We start from the raw sequence: 22,442 nt of genomic DNA on the forward strand, positions 1-22,442 counted from the left end.
TGGGACGAAGTAAGGGAGTAGCATGGACATATATACACTATCAAATGTAACATAGCTAGTGGGAAGCAGCCGCATAGCACAGGGAGATCAGCTCCGTGCTTTGTGACCACCTAGAGGGGTGGGATAGGGAGGGTGGGAGGGAGACGCAAGAGGGAGGGGATATGGGAATGTATGTATATGTATAGCTGATTCACTTTGTTATACAGCAGAAACTAACACACCATTGTAAAGCAATTATACTCCAATAAAGATGTTAAAAAATTAAATAAATAAATGCAATGCAGTAGTTTGGGAGGGATACCCCTGTTGGTTCCTCTTAATTCTTTCATTCCTATCCTTGTCGTGGAACAAAAGCACTGAGCAGGACCATGATGGCGACACGTAAAACCACTTGGATTTAGAGGTTCTGGATGTTGCTGAGCTGTCCATTGTGGACTGAAGTGCTTCATAGAATGTTGTGCTTGGTCCCTGTTGAGGTGGTCGTACATCACCACGCTTTTTGTTTTGTTTTTAAAATTTTTGCACTTTCAGAAAAATAGAACTAGTATGAATTAGGGAAAAACAGCTAAGAAATGGGACAGCTATGTGTGTGAAATCTAACAGATAAGCAAAGAGAAAGAATGGAAATGTGAGGTTGTTATTCAGGACTTGGAAGCAGCAGCTGCACAAACGATGTCGCCACACAATAGCCAAAGAGTGTAAACACGCCTGTTTGAACTCAGCCACCTCTTAGCTGAAGTTGTTTGGTCTGGTGTAGACATAAGCTCCCTGACTGGCGTCTCAGTGGGCTTAAGGAAGGAAACCCTGTATCCTGTAGCATCCTGTCCTTTGAAGTGTCCAGTGCTGGATTTTAAACAAGACAGATGCTAAGTAAACATATGTTAGAAACAAGGAGTGAATTTTTATTGACTTGACATTTTCCTAATTTTCTCTGAAACATTTATAGGAATTTTGGATAAAGAAGTAATCTTTGGTTGTGAATGACTTTGATATCAAAATAATATAGATTAATCCTGTGTTTTTCATTAGCAATATAGACCCATCATATTGATTTGGTGAAGGTCACTATTTTAGTCTACTTGGGCTGCCATAAAAATACCATAGTCTGCGTGGCTTCAACAGCAGAAGTTGATACTCTCACAGTTCTGACCACAGTCTGTGTTTCTGGTGAGGCCTCTCTCCTTGGCTTGTCGGTGGCCGCCTTCTCCCTGCATCTTCACATGGACTTTCCTCTGTGTGCGCCCAGAGAGACGTCTCTGGTGTCTCCTCTTCCTCTTCTAAGGATACCAATCCCATTGGATTAAGGCCGCACCCCTATGACCTTCTCTAATCAAACACTGAGTCCATAACGACGACTGAAGAAGAAAACACATCTGGGCTTTGGGGTTTTGTTTTGTTTTTACAACATGGCTAAAGTAAAAATTGCTTGCCCCTGAATTATACCATTAGCTCCTAAATAACCTGAGACCTGCTGTTATCCTGCTTGGTAAGACTAATCAGTAGTAAAATTAAATATAAACAGTTCTGTTCTTCTTAAGAGGCTGACTTGATTGAAAATGACTTCACCTTTCTTCTAAGGCAAGGAGACAGATATTCATAACCCAGAATAAATAAAATCAAGCACTTTCTCGCCGTATTGGTTTCTTTCCCAGTGGCCTGGAAGAGTTGCAATGCCTTTTGAAGACACTGCTCTGGGGAGAGACAGCTCCACCGGGGAAATGAACCCAGTACTCTCTTGCTGAAAGAGAACGCTCTAACGCTAAATGATAGCAGGTAGCACCAAAATCTCAGATAGTGTCTCTCTTCTTTGTATAGGGTTTCTCCTTTGGTAAATTTTTCCATGGATGCTTGCTTTCCCTGGTGACTGGTAATTAATCCTTTATAAACCTTAGTTGAAGACCTCAGATCCCAAGTGAAGAATTCTCTGATAAACAAATTGGAAGGGTGCTGTGTTTCTCTCTACATAGATAGATAGATCTATATGTCATTATTATTCTAATCTTCACGTTGCATGTTGATTCTGTAACTTTGAGTACTACCTTGATGTCAGCATTCATAAATGTTGTATTTCAATTCAGCTTTTTAAGGTGGGTATAATATTTTTTAAATTACCATTATTCACTCCCCAAAACACTTTCGTAAGAGCTTATCTACTTTTTAATCATCTACTGAAAAAGAAAAAAAAAAGAACAGATATGCTTATCTTTTTGCTTCACACATAAATTTAACTTATATAGAGATCGTAAGTCATTTCAGTAGCTTTTAGGATGATACTATTTCAAATTTTGTTTTAAATATTTGCTCCTTTGCTTGATTCTTAATTAATAGAGCTATTTTCAATTTCATAAATATATATGTACACTTGCACTTACATACATGCGTGTTAATCATATAATAACTCAGCCATTCGATTTTTGTGGGCCCTGGAGCCATGGTAGCAGAACTCTGCCTAGAGTAGGTGCTGGATAGCTCCTGATAATTGATTCCTCTAACTGAAACGAATCAATCCCTCGAATGAGTCCTTTAACAGTTATTAATGTATACCTAGCACTGTGGTAAAGGCTTGGAGGCTGACATAAAAAATAAAGAGGAGTATAAATCATTTACCTGAAAAGGGTTATAACCTGGTTGAGAGATCAATCAGGAAAGTAGGTTAAAATGCTCCCAAATATATAGACTCTATTTGTATCAAACTATAGAGTGTAATAGGCATTTCTATGAAATTGCTGCAGAAGAATCAAAGCAAGATGGAAAAAGGTAGTGTGAAGGCCATGATCTTTTCAAGCTGAAGGATGATGGCTTAACCCCGTTACCTCTCTGATGACGTTCCTGACATTCCCACATGGCATGGCTGGCTTACTATAAATCCATGACCTTGACTCTCAAGCGGGCCTTTAATACTGCCGAGCAAGCCCACCATACTTCCCTTGTTCATTTAATCTTCCGCACTCGTGGATGACTGTCTTGAGTTCTTTCCTCCCTTCTCAGCCTCTAAGACCTTCTTCCCTGTCTTTACTCCCACCTTCCTGTTCCACTGGGAAGGTGGACATTCCATCACCTCCATAGCTGGTATCTGCCCTTGTTCATGCTGCCTCCTTGCCTCCGTCTAAGGCCACGTCCTGTGCTTAAACACTGGATCCCACTGTCTCCCCTGCCAAAGCGGAAACGTTGCTCTAGCAGTTCTATCCACTGGTTCCTACACCATCGTGTTTTTTCCCTCTCTACTCATTCCTATCAGCTTCGATTTTTGTTATTTCTCCTACCTTTTTTTAAAATTAATGTATTTTTATTTATTTTTGGCTGCGTTGGGTCTTCATTGCTGTGTGCGAGCTTTCTCTAGTTGTGGCGAGCAGGGGCTACTCTTCATGATGCGCGGGCTTCTCACTGCAGTGGCTTCTCTTGTTGCGGAGCATGGGCTCTAGGCACGTGGGCTTCAGTAGTGTGGCACACAGGCTCAGTAGTTGTGGCTTGCAGGCTCTAGAGCGCAGGCTCAGTAGTTGTGGCCCACGGGCTTAGTTGCTCCGTGGCATGTGGGATCTTCCCAGACCAGGGATCGAACCCGTGTCCCTTGCATTGGCAGGCGGATTCTTAACCACTGTGCCACCAGGGAAGCCTATTTCTCCTACTTTAAATGAAAAGAATCTTGACTCATTTCTCCTACCACCCATCACATTTCTTCTTTCCCTTTATAGCAAAATTCCTTAAAAGAATGGTCTACACTTAACTGTATCCAATTCCTCTCCTTTTAATCTCTTTTAACTCCAATATGGCTTTCATCCCCAGCAAGCATCTGAATGGGCTCTTGTCAACAGCGACCTCTAGGTTGTGAAACCCACATGGCAGGTGTCAGCCCTCATCCTACTTGACCCATTAGCAGTATCTGACACAGCTGGCCACTCCCTGCTCCTTGAGACACTTCCTGGAAACCACGGTCTTAGCAGTCATTCTCCACTCTTCTGTAGCTGAGGCTCTTTTGTAGTTGGAGTGCCACCAGGTACGTTGATCTCCACGTCATCAACGTGCCCAAGACTTTACTACTATATTTTTTTTCCATTTTTTTATTCTTTGGCCATACCACGTGGCATGTGGGATCTTAGTTGCCTGACCAGGGATCGAACCCGTGCCCCCTGCAGTGGAAGTGCAGTGCAGTCGTAACCACTGAACCGCCAGGAAAGTCCCTGACACCTTATAGCTTTAGCCCAGATCTTTCTGTCAAACTTGAGCCCTCTTCCAAATTCTACTTGGACGTTTCATAGGATCTCAGACTTTACATGTTCAAAACATGTAACATTTTTGTGTGATCTATAAAAATATCAGACCACTGTGTTGTACGCTTGAAACTACTATGTTGTAAGTCAACCATACTTCAATTTAAAAGAAATGTAAAATTTTTTATTTTTGCCTTCTGAGCACTGTAGCCCTCTTCCCGCCCCCCACCCCCACCCCGTATCACTTGATGGGTACATCATCCTTCTAATCACTCAGACCCAGAACATTTGGCATCGTCGTTCACTCTCTTTCACGCCCTTATCAAATCTATCAGCAAATTTGGTTGACTCGACTTTGAAAACGTATGCAGAATGGGACCATTTATTTTTTCCACCTCCATTACCGTCGCCCTGATTTAACCACCGTCATCTCTCCACGTGGGTCACTGTAAGCGTCTCCAGCTGATTCCCCTGTTTCCTCTTCAAAGTCCCCAAAGCCTCTTTTCAGTTCAACAGCCATCATAGCCCTTTGAACATGTCAGACCACATCACTCCTCTGCTGGAAAGCCTCCAGTGAGTTCTCATCTCACTTAGAACAAAAGCCACAAGTCTTGACTCTGAGCTGCAAAGCCAGGCATCACCTGAGAGCTCTGACCTCATCTTTTGTTCCTTTCTCTGGTCCCCTCCACTCAGCCATTCTGACCCCTTGTCCTCTCCCAGCCCGTCTGGCCTGCTCCCATGTTGGGGCCTCAGCACTGGCTCTTCCCTCTGCCCACAGTTCAGGCACCTGCATTCCCTCACCTCTTCATGCTTTTGTCCAAATGTTACCTCCTCAAGGCAAACCACCTCCACTCCCATGTGAAACTGTCCCTGCCCTGTCATCTGCTACTATGGCTTTCCTTACCTTGTTTTTCTTTTCCTTTTTCCACAGAATTTGTCACCTCCTAACATGTTATATACATTGTTTATTATGTCTGTTACTTATGATGTGTCTCTCCCGTCTCGAATTAAGCTCTTAGAGGGCAGGGAATTTCAGTTTCTTTTGGTCACTGATGTAGCCCAACTGTCTAAAACAGTACCTGAAACATAAATGATGGATGGATGGATGGATGAAGAGATCATTGAGAACTCAAAAGAGGCTTTCCTTAAACACCCCATTTCACATTGCCAATCCATCCTTCACTTGTGGTTCCCCTCTACTCACAAAACTTTGTTTTACTTTATTCAGTATTTGAAATTATCAATTATCTTACTTATATCTCCTCTACTAGAATATAAGTTAAGCTATGTGAGCATAAGAACTGGAGATAGTAAGCATGTACTTAATAAATATTCATTAAGTGAATCCATTCTAGACAAGAAATTTGAATTTCTCAAATCAGTTAACTGCCTGTATAAATTTTATCTTATGACAAATCTGTGACTATTTGCTTATTCAGTCTGATTCAGTGTTCAGTTAGCAGGATGCGTAATTGGTTGTTACATTCTTTTTATCACCGTGGTTTTCTTTGGTTTACTATTAAAGAATTCTCAGACTACCCTTGACACTTTATAATAAATTAAGCAAAAATTTTCAAAAAGTTCAATGATTGGCAAGTATTAATATGTAATAAATAAAGCCGATAGCTCTGACCTTATTCCTGAAAGTACCTCACCTTCTCTTTCTCTGAGTATTTCCATTGTAAGACTCAATGGCTGTACTCTCATTTGAGTCATTTAAAATCATAGAAAACGGGCTTCCCTGGTGGCGCAGTGGTTGAGAGTCCGCCTGCCGATGCAGGGGACACGGGTTCGTGCCCCGGTCCGGGAAGATCCCACATGCTGCGGAGCGGCTGGGCCCGCGAGCCATGGCTGCTGAGCCTGCGCGTTCGGAGCCTGTGCTCCGCAATGGGAGAGGCCACAGCAGTGAGAGGCCCGCGTACCGCAAAAAAAAAAAAAAAATCATAGAAAAGCATAGCAAGTTTTATAGGAAATTATTATGTGCAAGAAAATGGATCAAAATCTCATTAGATTTTAAAGCTCTCTTTTCTGTAGTCTCTCATAATAGGAACCTGGGTCATTTAAATTCTTTACATTTTTCTTTCAATTTCTTTAAGAAAATACTATAAGTTGGGAGTAGTTAATATTTAAGACAATCCATTGTAGACATTAAAACAAATTATGGATTTTCCTTGTATGTTATTAGCTATTAATGACCTCCGAATGAAAATGGAAAAACACACTTTGCTATTCAGCATATTAAAATGCATCTGTATTAAGAAATGAAGAAATCGATGCGTGAAAATTCAGTAGCTATTCATCATGATCAGAATTCTAGTCTTATTCTTATTTGAGTGAATTTCATTTTGCTTTTTAACAGTAAGTATTCCATCATTCATTAGCACATTTTTAATAAATGAAAGAAAGGTAAACATTTGTTGTATCCATTAAGATGATTAGCTTCCCTCTTAACTCATTAAGTCGTTGTTTAGGAAGAAAACTCGAGTGCCGTGAATTTGTGATAATTTGTTTTATCTTACTTCACGACCAGAAATTTTGGGGTTTTGTTTTGTTTCGCTTTTGAGATTCCACATATAAGTGAGATCAGACAGTGTTTGTCTTTCTCTTATTTCACTTAGCATGATCCTCTCAAAGTCCATCCATGCTTTTTTTTTTTTTTTTTTTTTTTTGCGGTATGCGGGCCTCTCACTGCTGTGGCCTCTCCCGTTGCCGAGCACAGGCTCCAGACGCGCAGGCTCAGCAGCCACGGCTCACGGGCCCAGCCACTCCGTGGCATGTGGGATCCTCCCGGACCGGGGCACGAACCTGCGTCCCCTGCATCGGCAGGTGGACTCTCAACCACTGCGCCACCAGGGAAGCCCCATCCATGCTTTTGCAGATGGCAGGATTCCCTTCTTTCTCATGGCTGAATAATATTCGTGTGTGTGTGTGTGTGTGTGTGTGTGTGTGTGTGTGTGTGTGTATCTCACATCTTCTTTATCCGTTCATCTGTTGGTGGACACTTAGGGTGTTTCCCTGTCTTGACTGTTGTAAATGATGCTGCTGTGAACATGGGGTCTAGATATTGCTTTAGGTAGTGTTTTTGTTTCTTTTGGATATATGCCCAGAAATGGAATTGCTGGATCCAAAGTGACTTTTTAAGTTAATTATCTCCTACTTACAATTATTGTTTTCTGACAGCCTTAGGTCTAGTGATTCTAGAAGATTGTGAGAAAATAAAGATAAAGTTGGTTCCTGCTATAAACTTCAAACGTATCTGACAGGAGCCTATGAGCTTCCATAGGCCGGGCCTCCATGGTGCTGATGGAACTTCTTTGGGTTGTGAGAAATAGCAAGTCATGTGGCCCCAGAGCTGTCTACAAGCATCCCCCCCGAACTTTCCAGATGGGGTCCCCTGCACGTCTGTTAATGACCAGCCCAGATGTCCATCTCTAGGCAGAGTAGAGCAAGTGGCAGCGTGGTGAGGGTCAGAATGGGGGCTAGAGGGCCTGAGTCAGAGCAGAAACATCAGGAGAGTTTGGGAGGGTTCAGTGGGCATTGCTGGGCCAGACTATAGTGGTGCTGGAGTCGGAAGGAGGAGGGAGGTGAGGAAAGCAGGTGGTTAGCACCCTCGGCCGCCTCCTGCTGTATTTGTAAGTAAGTTCAGTCATCCATCAAATGAAGTCCATCCTGAGAACCATAAACCAAGAGTCATGAACGGACTAAGCCAACTTGGAATGTTCCCCAAATAACTCTCAGGCTACTCAAAAACCCTTAAAGTTAGCCCACGAAACATTTCACCGTAAGGAGCTTGGAGCGACGTTTCCTCACCTTTTTAGGACTGTAGTAGCTGAGGGCTTTAATTCTCCCAATGCAACATCCTTGGTGGCATTTTTAGAAACTATGAAACCACGTGTATTTTACTATCTCAGCCCTCTTTGAATGAAAGGGAGCTTTATGTATTATGAAAAAGAGACGTGAAAAAAGAAAAGTCACATCTAAATAAATAAAAATCATGATTTGATATTGTTACGATTTACTGGACCACAAACCGATTGAAGGGCAAAGATACAGCAATACATGACCTTTATAATGCATGCCTGGAGTTCTAACATGTGACGCTGCTCGTTGACTGTTTTACATTTGAAAAAGTGGACTAAATTAGGCTACAAGGCAGACTGAGGCCTACATTTTTACCTTTTTTTTGGTACCAAACAATTTGTAGAATTTTGTAAGTTATTACTTTCCGGTATTCACAGATTTCACACAGACATCTAAATGCTCAAACACTACCATCCATGTACCCCTTTGAATGAAAAGCAGGCGAGGACTGCAGAAAGGACTCAGGCTTTCAGATGAGATAGTCGGATTTGAATATCCCCTCCATTGCTTGTGGCCCTGGAGGAGTTTTTCTGAACCTCAGCTTCCTCACCTGGGAGGAATGGTTGTTGCTGGGATTAAATTAAATGCAAAAAGCTGTGCATAATACCCAGCACAGCACTTCACAGACATCCAAAGTAGTAGCTTTTATCATTTCATCACAAATCGTGCCACGTCCAAGACGAAGAAGGACCTGGAGGAGGAGAGTGAGGATGTCTTTGGTTATCGTCACTCTGCTGTCCCATGACACACCTGTGTCGCTCACTCATTGCCTTCTTCTGAAATGTTACTTGAAAACAGACTGCAGACACCAGGGTGAAATGACACAGCCTTAGAGTTTTTAAAGCACTTTTGCATGACTGTGCGGATAACGAGATGCTTCTCTTCTATAAGTTGGTACTTATTGGCACTTGAGTCTACAAGCTAAGTGGCAGCGAGCGTTTAATTCTGTGTCAAAAGGTAGACTACCAAGTACAGGTAGGTGGCTTACCAACCACCCTGAGGCTACGTAGCGTATACTGGATGGGAGGTACCAGAAAAGGCAGAGAACCAATCTGTTCCCCTTTTCGTTGGCACAGGAGAGGGAGAAGCGAAGGCTGGTAGAATTGTGTGCGTCTCCATCACGTATCCGGTCCTCCACGGCTACAAGACAAGTTAGCCAGGAACCCAGGTAGAAGGAGAGAGCAAAACAGACTCCGGCTAGAGCACTGGCCTGAGAATAAGGTTCCCAGGATATGAAGGGAGTCGACTGAAAAGAAAGACAGTGGAATTAAGGCGGTCATATTGTCTCCTCGGGACCCTAATGATTCTGTGGAGTCGGATGAATCTAGATCTGAATCTGAATTTGGATTTAAGTACCATTCACAATAGTCAGTCCTGATGGGACCCTGCCTAGGGCTGCGAGCCATCTTTATATTGACGTTTTCTGCCTTTCTTCCCCTCCAGCCATGATCAGGCCTTTCAGACAAACCTGGGAAGCCCTGGAGTTTTAGAGGGTGAACAAAGGACCTCTTGAAGAGGGGGGAACCTATGACCTGGGGCAGAACCCACTGCTTGGAGCACACGGTTACTTTCAGTCCTGGGGTTTGGACCAACTTCGCTTCCCTCGGTGCCCAGAACACCTTCTGGGTCCTGGCACGTGTTAGAGCTCTGGTCAGTCACCATGGTCCACTCTGACCTGGTGTTCCCGTGAGACCTCTGTAAGGACCCAAGGTTTCTGAGCTCTTAATTTGTTCTTGCTTCTCAGGACTTTGCTTTATCTTAATAAGGGAGCAAAAAAAAGAGAGTAAATGGCCACTGGCCTAAAAAATAAATGCCCCGAGTGTCCGTGAGAGTCACAAATTGTTATGACGGACGACATGAGAGGGAAGTGGTCCCAGGGCCCTGATTAGGAAAGTGACACTGGAAAACCAAAACAGAACAGCAGGCTTCCGGACCGAACGTGAGCCAGGGAGGGGCAGCCACGGGGGAGAGCCCTGAATGACGGCAGGAAAGAGTCCCATGAAGACTTGGGCGTAGAGTCGGCCCAAAACGCAGATGTCGACTTAAGTCGGGATACGTCTGATAAAAAATAGTTTCATGGGATTAAAAATTCAAAGAGTCTATGAGGGATGTTCCCTTGGGACCTAAGGTTGGTTTCAAAGAAAAAGAAGCCTCTGTGTCTGAGGACTAACAAAGAAAATCAGAACTAGACAGATCGGACACAGCAAGTAGAGAGGATCCTATAAGCAAAATGAATATGGGAAACCTTACCATTTCTCATACCTGAGACAATGTGAGAGAGTCCATGCTGGAGAGAACTCTTGGCTATATCTTGAATGTAAGAGTGGTTTAGCATGCATCTCATGGCAGGCATTAACCTGTGTTAACTAGTTTGGTGTGAGGTGGGTTACAGTGCAGACCACAAAGGAAACCATGTGCTGAGCCTTCATAGGTGAGTGACTACTGGGAAACATTCATGTATGTACGGTCGTTCTTTTAGTCTAGAGAAAATGCTCATGTACTGAGCTCACTCTGTGTACCAAACAGTAGCCTAGCCTTGGAAACACACTCCATGAGATTAAAGGAATTTGTTCAGACTACGCTCCCTGTAAATAAATCAACGTTCAAATCCAGGTTCATCTAAAACCCTCTGTTCTTGAACCCACGTGAGTGGAATTGATGTAGACGATATCTTCCATATCCTAGATGTGCTGCTTAAGCTAGATGGAGCCGAAGTGAGTTCGGCGACTCAAAAATGACGGCGTCCATTGATCCCCCCTGGTCAGCATCCTGCCTCTTTCTCTCCAGCTGATAAGCCTTCTTATCTTCCCTCCACCCTGTCTGTTCTACATTGTAAGTTAGAAATATAGTTCCTGAAGTAAAGACACTGAGGGACGGGCTTCTGCTTGCTTCTCTCCTACCCGTATGCTCTGTAAAGCCGGTTCCTATATGAAGCTCCTTGTCTAAGGGGAGCATGGTCGATTATAGGAGGTGAGCCCAGAAGGGAATTCCACATTCTGAACTGAAGTCTTAATCTAAGAGCATAAAATCATTACCTGTGGCCCCGCTTATTATAGGCTAACTTTACCACCCCTTTATTTTTTTTTTCTCACTGTTCCCTCTTCCTACTCTAGTGTCTGAAAAGTTGGTCTTTGGATAAAAGACAAGAGATTTTCATGGGATACTCTTTAGAGTTGTACATTTAAAATTTATGTCTTCCAGTGGTTTTAAAATATGTATGTGCTACATATATAGGATACACTTAAACTCTGTTATCTTTTTAAAATTTTTTAAAAGGTCCGTGAGAGAGACGAGAGATCATGTCATAGAAAAAAATCCTGGATTTATACTTTTGGGATCAGAAACTCTCTTGAATAATGGATCAATATACTCAAGAAAATGCTATTTCTAGTAGTAAAACTGAGTCTGATTAAGACTGCATCTTATGGAAAAAGGCACCAACCTATACTGCTGCTTGCAGTTTAAAACGGCACAGCTCATCTGGGCAGTAGTTTGGAACAGAAGTTTAAAAGGTCTTGATGACCCATGGCTTGCTCATGCTACCTCTGGGAATGTGTCCCCAGGAAAGAATTCTAAATAGAGGCTTTTCATACAGAGATTTTTCAAAGCAGAATATTTATCATAGTGAAAAAAATTTTAAACCTAGATGTCACCAGAAAGTGTTGAATGGTTGAGGTCATTTTCTAAATGGTAGATTTTTAAAAGTCTATCATCTGTTAAAACCAGATGCATGATAAGTGGCTCTGCCCTGTCTTCAAAATATGCCCTCAGTTATTTTTGTTAAAAATAGAGAATGATGCCCTAAAAAAAATAAATAAAAATTTTAAAAGTGTATCACCTGAAAAACTGTGTTAAGAATTGGGTAAAAATTGGGTACGAATTGGGTAAAATATTATGATTATAGCTGTGGGAATCAAAAATTTTTTTAATTTCAGGAAAAAATGGAAATACTATCCCACAATCGAGAATTGTGTTTCAGTGGTAGAACTGTAGGCAACTTTTATTTCTATTTTTTTAAGTTTTGTATTTCCATATGAGGAGCAGCCCCTCTTACATTTTTAATAAAAAATCGTAAGGGATGCCCAGAAATGCATTTCGTGTCTTCAGTCCACTTCCTGCCTACTGTGCCCATGTCTAGAACCTGGTCCTCCTTTCCCACTCTACATGTTGTGGATGGATCTGAGTAACTCCGTGGCTCTTATGAGCTCAGTCCTCAACCCAGACAGTAGTCAGCTAGAATGCATTAACTCTGAAGATTCGGAAGTGAAGATGGGTTCTTTCTGTTCTAATTCCCTCTTGTCCTTCATGAGCAGTCCCGATGAAGAGCTCTTTGAATAGGAAGAACCTGCTCAGAAGAAATCCACGTGCCCACAATGCGAAAGAAACACAATGCCAGTTAGAGCAATCCCTCTTTTCACCGTTTCTGAGTTTGCCTATTTTTTCACCTTGTGATTAAACAGGTGTTGCCTAGATAGAGGACAAATATGTATCTGTATATTTGCAAAGCATCAAATAATGAAGGATAGCTTAATGAACGTTATCATCTTTAGTGGCTGAGTGAACTCAAGGAGGAAAATAATAGAATAAAAGGTCATTGCTTTCACGATGCTCGGCCGCCATGAATACAGTGTTTGTGGTCATAAGATACATTCCGTGGTTCTTTCTTCATCCAAAACATTGTACCTTTTGGAATTATGCCATTTATTATTAATTAAAGTACATGTTTGGGGTGGAGATGGCAGTGGCTAAGTCTTTTTCACTGAAACACAAGAAGTGGGCATTTCAATCCTGTGTCTTTTTCTTGATTTCCATTTGCTACAAGCTATTATGTTGTAAACTCCTATTTCAGTAGTTCCTCTTCACCTTCATTACTTGTTATGCTTTCAAAGAGCACAGTGGCCTTTTTCTAGTTCGGAAATGGGTAGTATAGCTGAGCGCTCGAAGGTTTGTAAATATTGATAAGCTGTTTTGTGATAAAGAACCAAAGTTGGGAAAAGCAACAGCAGTGACAACAGTTATTCAGTGTGTGTTTGTACTTTGAGGGGGAAAGAGAGGGAATGCTGTTTTTTCTTTTTTTTCAATCTTTTTCTCCCTTCCTTTTCCCATTTTAGACAAAGCCCGTTGCATTTGCAGTCCGGACAAATGTCAGCTATAGTGCAGCCCATGAAGACGACGTCCCAGTGCCAGGCATGGCCATCTCATTCGAAGCAAAAGATTTTCTGCATGTTAAGGAAGTAAGGAGAATAATTGGAATTTCTATCCACATGATTTTTTTACCTTGAAGCATCATTTCTTACTTCTCATTGCTGTGAAATAGCATGGCGTGTAGCTGCGGTTGGATAACATACACGTGAAATCAGTGCCTCTCAAGCTTTTCTAATATAAATATAACCTTTTTAAAGAAGAAAAAAGTCACAGGCCTCTTGGAATAACCTCAAGGCTCCCCTGGGCTCTGTGACCCAGAAATTGAGAACCACTGGGGTAGATGATCCTTTTTTTATACTTAACCTGTACTTTTTGTGTTAAGGTTTAACCTTGACCGTGTGACATTTTTCCCTCGTGTCCCAAGTTTAACCATCTGGGGAGGGTTTAATAATAGTATCTAGAATTCATGATCTCTCCTGTCTGCTAGCAGGGTCTAAACTCAGGCCACTTTTGCCCATTCTCCTTCTTTGGTGGTAAATTTCTGCAGGGGAAGGGGGAACGGATGCAGTCACAGCCAACAAGGCAAGAACCAGATGTCGGGAACATCCCTTTTCCACCATACCAAAAGCCTCCACTTTTTGTTAACAGTGACTCAATCTGTAAACTGGAAAAATTCACTCTTAATTAAGGTTTATTTTGAGTCAACATTTATCAAGTGCCTGTTTTGCAGAACACTGTATGAAGTGGCCAGAAATTCCCCTTACGTGTTCTAGGTGCGAGAGTCTGAGGTTTTCTTGAGCCTGCAGGAATTTACAATTGGAGCACTTCTAGCTGGGGGACGGCCTCTCCTAGGGAGCATTTGTAAAAAAATGTTTTATGGTTCTAAGGATTTTTTTTAAATTTTATTGAGGTATAGTTGATTTGCAATGTTGTGTTAATTTCTTCCATACAGCAAAGTGATTCCGTTATACACATATATATATTCTTTGTAATATTCTTGGAGAGGGAGTAGGGGAGGGAAGGAATGGGAGTTGGGGATTAGCAGAGGCAAACTATCATATATAGGATGGAGCATATGCCGGTTTAACTGCTCAGGCACTAAAGGCTGTGAGCAAGTGGTGATAACTGCCAATGAAAAGAGACGAGAGAATGTAGAGCCTGCCATTTCTTTAACTTTTCAAAAGAGCTGTTATTTCTGTTTGGCCAGGAAGGGAAGACAGAAAATAATTTCTGAAGTATGGCATGCCTAGAATCTCACTTTACAGCAGGAAGTTAGATGAATCTAGGCTCTCATCCCCAAGGGCTGATGCTTAGAGAAGAAGGAAAAGAAAAACAGAGTGGCCACCCTTCTTTGAAATGTTCGAGAACAGGCTTGAAAACTACTTTTCAGCCGAGGGACATCAAACCGTATCCTAAAGATTTAGGACAGACAGTCCAGGCACAAGAGAGAAATGGCCGACATCCACGTAAGTGGAGAAGTCATTTGTGAACGCCAGACTGTGGTCATTACACACCTGTTTGCACAAAGGTAAATTTTGCTCTGACATCAGATATCTCATGTCGATGTCAATATTTCTCACTCACTCTTAATACTTCTAATTAATCTGATTATATAAGAGGAGGACCTCTGTAACACTCCCTAGTTCCTGCTAGTCTCTTGTCAGGAAGACCCGTTCATCTTTGAACAAGAAGAGTTTATCCTACTCATGGTGCCAGCAGCTGCAGTGGAATTCAGGAAGGTCTCGAGGCCAGGAGAGTGAGGGCAGAGTCAGGCGGGAGAGGGATTGTTGAGCTCCCGGAAAATACTTTGCTCTTAGCACACACTCAACACGGGAACAGGGTTTCCTGACTTGCAATATTTGAGTTCGCTGTCACTGCCACCATACTTATCTCCAGTGAAAATGGTCAATGGGGAAGAAAAAGGATGTGAAGATTTGTTTAACTTCTGTGCACTGATTTTGACAATTCTGATTTTCCGTTCAGAAATTTAACAATGACTGGTGGATAGGGCGATTGGTTAAAGAAGGCTGTGAAATCGGATTCGTTCCAAGCCCAGTCAAGCTCGAGAATACGAGGCTGCAGCATGAACAGAGGGCCAAGCAAGGGAGGTTCTACTCCAGGTAGGAGCAAAGCACCAAGTGCTCGCGTCAGAGTCCAGACTGTACTGTCATGCGTGTACTGTCAGTTGCCGGATTCTACAGTCTTTGTTATGCGTTCAAAAGCAGACTGGTGAGAGCATCACAAATCCTGCATTTAAAACACTTCATCCAGCCTCTCATTTTCATCCCCTTCTGGAGAGAGTCAAATTAAGTATGACCATGAATGAAAAGAGCTAAGGTCATAGAGTATTAAATTCAGGCTTCAGTGCTGAGGAAATTCTGAAGTTTAATCTTTTGCTGAACATACCCTGGCATGGAGCAATCCCGGTGACTAATCCCAGTGTCCGCAGCCGCCTGGCATGGCCGGAAGACGTTTCAGAAATGACCGTCTCAGATTTCAGCAAAGAGCAGCTCTCGTGGTCTTTTAATTTCATTTTCACTTAAGAAACTCAATTTTCAGTTCTGCCCCACTGCTCAACACTTAAAGGGAAACTCAGTAAATTGTCACTGGAGGTAGCAATTAGATGAGTTATGTAATAGGCTGGGCCAATTGATTTTTTCCCTAGAATTCTTGAGATTGTTTGCCCCTCGCTAGAATCATTAGAAGGGCTCCTCACATATGGAGTGAATATTAAATTGAGCCCCCCGCAGACAAGTCCAGGAACATGGTTTGCTTTTCCCTGTGAAAGGGTGTGTTACTGGCAAGTCTTTTCTTTAATGTGAATAGCTAGGCTTCTGTTTTCTGAAGCTTACATCTTATTTTTTCCCATAGTGATGCAGAATCCTTTGTCAATGACCATATATCAGTGTTAGCAAGAATTTTTCCAAGTGCCCACAAACAAGTCAAATAGAAGATGCGGGCTTCCCTGGTGGCGCAGTGGTTGAGAGTCCGCCTGCCAATGCAGGGGACACGGGCTCGTGCCCCGGTCCGGGAAGATCCCACATGCCGCGGAGCGGCGGGGCCCGTGAGCCATGGCCGCTGAGCCTGTGCGTCCGGAGCCTGTGCTCCACAACAGGAGAGGCCACAGCAGTGAGAGGCCCGCGTACCGCAAAAAAAAAAAAAAAAAGATGCTTTGTGGTTTGGAACATCCATCTTCATTCACTAGTATTTTATAATTCTCAGGCTCTTTTAGTTCAGGTGGATTCTTCCCTTTTTCAAGACCTCTAGCCCATATTTGACTTTTATTAATCCCTGGGTTACTGGGGACCCTCAGACTGTGAATGCATTTGGTCATATAAAAGTAGATTCGTGTAGATATACAAAGCCGGGCATCTTTCTTGTAGGACGTTGAAGATCTGATGCCATTTTTTTGATTTCTAGTCTTGTATTGGCTTTATTGTATCTTTTTCTATTCTCTGTATTGAGAATGGTTTCTTAATGCTAGTTAATACAATCTTTCTCTGCTTCTTCATATACAAACTGAGAAAGGAAAACTACTTCTCAAGGAGTAGGATGGGAGACATTTTGCCAAATTGTTAAGAAGGTAGGGTTTCCTTTGCCTCCCAGCTGGGGATCCCTGGTCTAGCCATTAGCGATCAGCTCAGCTTTATAAGAACGTACAGGAATGGTAGGTATTTGGGCCTCGTCTTCGCAGATGAGGAAACAGGCTGAGAGAATTTAGGGAACTTGACCAAGGTTGCACAGCAAGTAAGGTAGAATCAGGAGGTAACCAAAATCCATCTGTCTGTAGCTTGACTTCAGAGGCCTATGTGCTGTGAAATCGTGCAACCAGGGCCTGTCCAGGCAAGCACAGAACGAATCGTTATTGTTCTTATCTACTGTATTAGCTGTGTTATTTTGCTATTGCATTTTTTCCTTAAAGAACTATAAATTATCTGTATTTGAGTAGTGTAACACCTCATACCTGTTCTAAGGAACTCGTTTACGTTTCCTGTAACCATATTCATTTTCCTTTGATTTTTCTGGATTTTATTTTGTCCTGTCTCTTTACCTAAGCTTTTGCCCAAGTAGGTGAAAATACTTCTTCTTGTTTTCAGAGGTTCTTACATCTGTCTCCAAACATTTTAAATACACTTATGTTTTGAGGGCATAACTTTCAGGCAGTATTATAAAACTCAGAATTCAGCAGTATTATAAAACTCAGATGTGTAAATTATTAAAAAAATCAGCAGAAATCAAAGGCAGTAGAATTGGAGAACAGCTCAAGAACGTAGCATTTTTATAGAATTAAACATGAAGGGCAAATTTGCATTCTGAACATTTTAACTCTTTGCAGTGTTTGTCACAATTTTACACAATTCAAATAATACTTTGACTGTTACGGAAATTCGAAGCGAATGTAAAACAAACCCAAGTTTGAACTGGAATTAGACTTAGCAGTTTAAAAAAAGAAAAAAAAAAACTTGTGGAAGAAAACGCGTTGGGCTTGGTAATGGGCATTCTTGTATAACTGCCAGAAATGGCTTCTCTAAATACCACTTTTTATTACTTTTACATATCATCTGGTATCCTTATTAAACGTGCTGGGATATCTTTTAAGAACCTGAAAAAGATACAGAGGCCTCCTGGTCTTGCTTAAAGCTTTTGATGTTTGTCTTTTTTACACATTAAAATGCCAGAATGGTAGCAATAAAATTCAGCCTGTCACTGGTATTTTAGTGGAACTTATATTTTCATACTAATATTCATGAAATAGTAAATCCATGTAAATATTTACAGAATATTAATTATCACCCTTGGATGCATAGACACTGTAGCGGATTCTTTCCACTAGACCCTGGCTTGGCTATGACAATAAACATTTGGCCATGAGACTGTCTTGCTGAAATTCCATGTCACTCTTTTAAAATGTTCCTTTCTATCCACCTCTGTGAAGGGGCCGTGTGGTGTATTATTTAGCATGCTGGCCACTGGTAAAAACATAAATGCCACCGTTCTAATATTAACCCCAAAGTTTCTAAGACACTAAGGCGTGTCTTGGATTCATGATAGAATTTGGTAGTTCTGAAGTATACACTGTTCAGATGGTTCCTAAATGAACCAAGCTGAATCCTCCACGTTTAGCCATGCTTGAGGAATGTTCCAGATACACTCTGAGGGTTAAATCATAGAACACTTTCTCGTGTTCCCCCGTGTGTCTTTTAAAGGTTGGCAGGTTTTAGCATAGCTGTGTTGTTGGGGATTTTTTTAATAGGTTGCTTGTAAAAACTTGAATACGTTCCATCTTGGTACACTAAAAAAGAAGCCAGCTAAGACAAAGGAGCAGAAACCCAACAAGAATTAAACAAGACGTTTGGCTGTTAGCCTGCAGGTTTGCACACTGCTTCCAAGTCTTGAAAATAAGAAGCAGAGGAAATCTTTGCTCTTATCTGTCTGGGATCCTGGCAGAGAATTTGAGGACTGCAGCAAGTACCCAAGTTTTCTTCCATTCTCTCAGGGCCTTTTCAAATTAATCCCTGAATTTGCAACAGAGACCTTGACACGGCTATGTCGAGCGCTCTAGGAGTCTCCACTGGGAAATTACTCTTTGCCTCCTTGGAGGCAAGACAGATTTAAAGTTCAATAAAAACATAATGAGTAAATCATGTTTATTGAGCATTACAGATGTTTTAATCTCCGAAATAAGTGTCAGTTGTAATATAAATTTTTGCTTTACTCCAGTAAATCAGGAGGAAATTCATCATCCAGTTTGGGTGACATAGTACCTAGTTCCAGAAAATCTACACCTCCGTCATCTGGTAAGTAGGTAGTAAGTGCTGAACGGTACATACTGCATTTCATGCTTTCCTCCGTCTTTACCTAGTTGTGTGAGTTTCCATAGACTGAATCACTAGGTTAACCCTTGAGGTGTTCAGAGGGATCAGAAATGAGTGTGGCCACCTGGAGTTAGGGACCATTGGGGCAACTTTCTTTCTGGCTTTGAAAGAAAAGAAACGGTGTCAGTGTGTTCACTGCTTAGATGATCAAAGTGGTGAGCGGATTTGACTTTCTAGCCCTGACCACCACCATGGTCCCCGGCAGTGTCATGGGCAGTAAATGGATGGAAGTCCACTACAGCCACGCTGGTAGGAAGAGTGAGTACTGTTTTCTTTCCAAAGTGCTGAAGAAGGACACCAACATACATGTGAATTTCAGATAAACAATGAATCATACTTTTAGTAGAAGTCAATATTGTACCAGACATACTTGAAAAATTTTTCATCGTCTAGCTGAAATTCATTAACTGAATTTGTATTTGCTCAATCTGGCAACTCTGCCATTCCGTGTTGAACTTGGAGTTCTATGTACACAGGAGACGAATTGGTCAAATTGGATGAAAACCCATGATCAGAGTCTTCGTTCGCTAAGAGGTGCAATTGAGAGCCAGAGTAACGTGATAAGGGGTGGCCAGTGGAGCTTTTGTGGATTTCTAGGAAGCTGGAAGTGGGACGAGGTCAAAGACAGAGAAGCACGCATCCGTGGAGAAGTCTAGGAACAACGTAGTTGCACTCTGACTGCCTCAAGAGCAGGACCCCCCTCGTTGCTGACGATCATGCCTTGTTCCTGGATGCTGGCAGCTTTCAGAGACGATGCCGGGCTTCTTAGGAAAAACTAGAGGACTTGTTGAGCGAGCAAAATCTGAGCACAATGAGAAGTAATTTTAGAAGGTGTACTGATTTCCAAAACCAGGTACTGACAACTCGCAATAATTCTAAGTTGCCCCAAACTAAGTCAAATGATATGTTTGAAAGGAAGCATCGAAATCCTTTAGGTACGGTGTGAGGTTGGTGTCTTCTCTTGATGGTGGCTGAGTAGATGTTCCCTGAGTGCCCAGGCGACAGGGGGCTTATCTGTGCCCTTTCTCCAATGGGTGGAGTTGCAGGGATTATGATACAAACCTTATACTCTTCCTCTGTGTCTTCAAAACTGTCCCGGAGAGTCCTGAGGACGGTCACGAGGCTCCAGAAATGGGAAAACGCCAGTTCACATTGTGATAAAGTGGCAGCTCTGGCCCCAGACTGTCAACCCCACTTCCGTCAACCGGGAGGGGTTTTCCATTCCCTGTAACCGAAATGTAGCCTTCTCACCGTTTCGGCCACATCACGAGACCTGGCACGTGCTTCCTGAAGAATAAGTCAGTGTGTCTGGAAAATAACATTTCATTTTTGTAGCCAGATGTTAGGCATTCCTAAGCATCAAGTTCAATTAAGAGTTTCATATAATACAGATGATTTTTTTATTCAATGTCCTGAGATCAACCATAGTGGAAAAGAATATAAAAGAGAATATATATATATGTTATATATATATATATATATATATATGTATAATGGAATCACTTTGCTGTACAGCAGAAATTAACGCAACATAGTAAGCCAACTATACTTCAGTTTAAAAAAAGACAAGTTAACTACGAAGTATGTTCTTTAAAACACGGATAATTTTTGTTTTCGGAAAACAATCTCTCCATCATCTTGGCCTTACAATGTGGAAGTGTTGACATGGTAAAAAAAATTAAAACCACAGTGTAAAGATAAAAAAGAGATTGTAAACTTCACTCCCTGAGTTTTATACAGAGACAGGACTTTGGAATCACTTTTCTGAATCCCAAGAGTAGAAAACACTGTGACTAAGTGAACGGGAAATTTTAACCAACTGCAAAATGTATAATGGGTCCATCAGGCTCCTGCTATAACTTTCGTATCAATACTACAACTTACTGAACTGAAGACATCAGAAAATTCTACAGAGAGAGTCTTCCACCCCGCCTGCAGGGAACCCTGCCTAATCTATCAAATGTGGATAGGTCCCCTATCATCATCGTCATCTTTGTTTCCCGAGGCCCTACCTACAATTCACCTCACTCATTGCGAGACTAAAGAACAGAAGCCTTTGCCCAGAGGAAATATAACTGGAGGTTCTCCAGGATGTGGAAAAGGAAAAATTTCCACCTCACCCCTGGGGAATGAGGTAGTAGTTGGTTGCACAGCGCGTACCCCATACCTACACATGTGTGTCTGCACCCTCTGCCCCAGCATGCCACTCAACTCGACCCAACTGTCTAAGATTACATCTAAATTTAGAGTTCAAGAAATGTTCCCAAGGGTCTCTGCCCAAATAAATAAATAATTTTTAAACTAAAGCGTGCTAGTGAAGAAAAGAAGCTATTTTTTAAAGGAAGCGGTTTTTCCCAAGTAAATACTAAGGTTTGCCAAGGTATGCCAATGCAAGTATGAAATGAGAAAGGGGAACATCTCACCTCTCTCAGCACGAGGAGAACCATCTGAACCTAATAAAGTATATACAGAACTATGAAAAGAGTTGAAGGCGCCCCTTAACGCACAGTACATTTCTTTAACGTGTCCTGAAGGTAGCCAAGTGTTTTAGGATTCTGCGTCTCAGGACAAACCCAGATGCTTTTAGATTTCAGTTAGCCAAAATCAGTAGTAGATGGCAAAGTCCTCAATCTAGGATTTTGAGCCCTTGTGTCCAAATACAGGTAAATTTCAAACCTGACTCAGGCTATGTGAGGGGGCAGCCGAATATCTGGGCAATGGTACAGCTCACCTTTTTACACGTTTCCACTCTTCCTTTAAATCAAAAACCCAATGGACAGATCATAAAATTCAGTTCACGAACTTTGCCATCCCAGGGTCCTGTCAACAGTGACAGGCCATTAGGTATCCTCAGTTTCAGAGAGGCTCTCAAGGGGACTGTCCCTTGAATGTGGCCTTTATCAGCCCCGTAAAAGACTAGAAAGGTAGGAGCATATGGGAATTGAGCACCAGAAGGGAAGCTTATTTGGTTTGACTTAAGGCATACTATAGGGATAATGAAAAACTGAGCCAGATCCTCTCCGTCTCACCCAGGAAGACGTGAATAACATGCTCCCTAAATTGAGATGCAGGGAAAAGCATCATCGGGTGGTATGCAAGTCAGCATCAGTTCAAACCACTAGGCACATTTCATAACGTTTCCATTCTACAACGCGTGCGGAACCTCTTAGCTTATGCAAAGGCATAGATGGGGCAAAGAGAAAGGCATACCTACTAGGTATGCCTGACTATATACCTGAAATTAACTCATTGTGTTATGACTGTCACTGGAGAAAGAGCATTCTTACCTCATCTTCATGCAAGCAAGAGCTGACATTTGCAACGCTGTGCTAACGATGTCAGGTGTTCGCTC

At 42.0% G+C, this 22,442-nt stretch overlaps 1 protein-coding gene across 10 annotated transcripts in view; it reads left to right on the forward strand.

The window, feature by feature from the left end:
* CACNB2 (calcium voltage-gated channel auxiliary subunit beta 2) overlaps positions 1-22,442 on the forward strand; it is a 401,769-nt gene that overhangs the window by 342,953 nt on the left and 36,374 nt on the right. For all 10 annotated transcript variants that reach the window (XM_079914389.1, XM_079914392.1, XM_079914397.1 and 7 more), the window contains 3 exons: positions 13,181-13,303; positions 15,198-15,334; positions 18,936-19,012. In XM_079914389.1, the coding sequence (XP_079770515.1) occupies positions 13,181-13,303; positions 15,198-15,334; positions 18,936-19,012 (337 nt within the window). The remainder of the gene's footprint in view (positions 1-13,180; positions 13,304-15,197; positions 15,335-18,935; positions 19,013-22,442) is intronic.

Source organism: Stenella coeruleoalba, assembly GCF_951394435.1.
Source record: "Stenella coeruleoalba genome assembly, chromosome: 2".
Classification (NCBI taxonomy): Eukaryota; Metazoa; Chordata; class Mammalia; order Artiodactyla; family Delphinidae; genus Stenella; species Stenella coeruleoalba.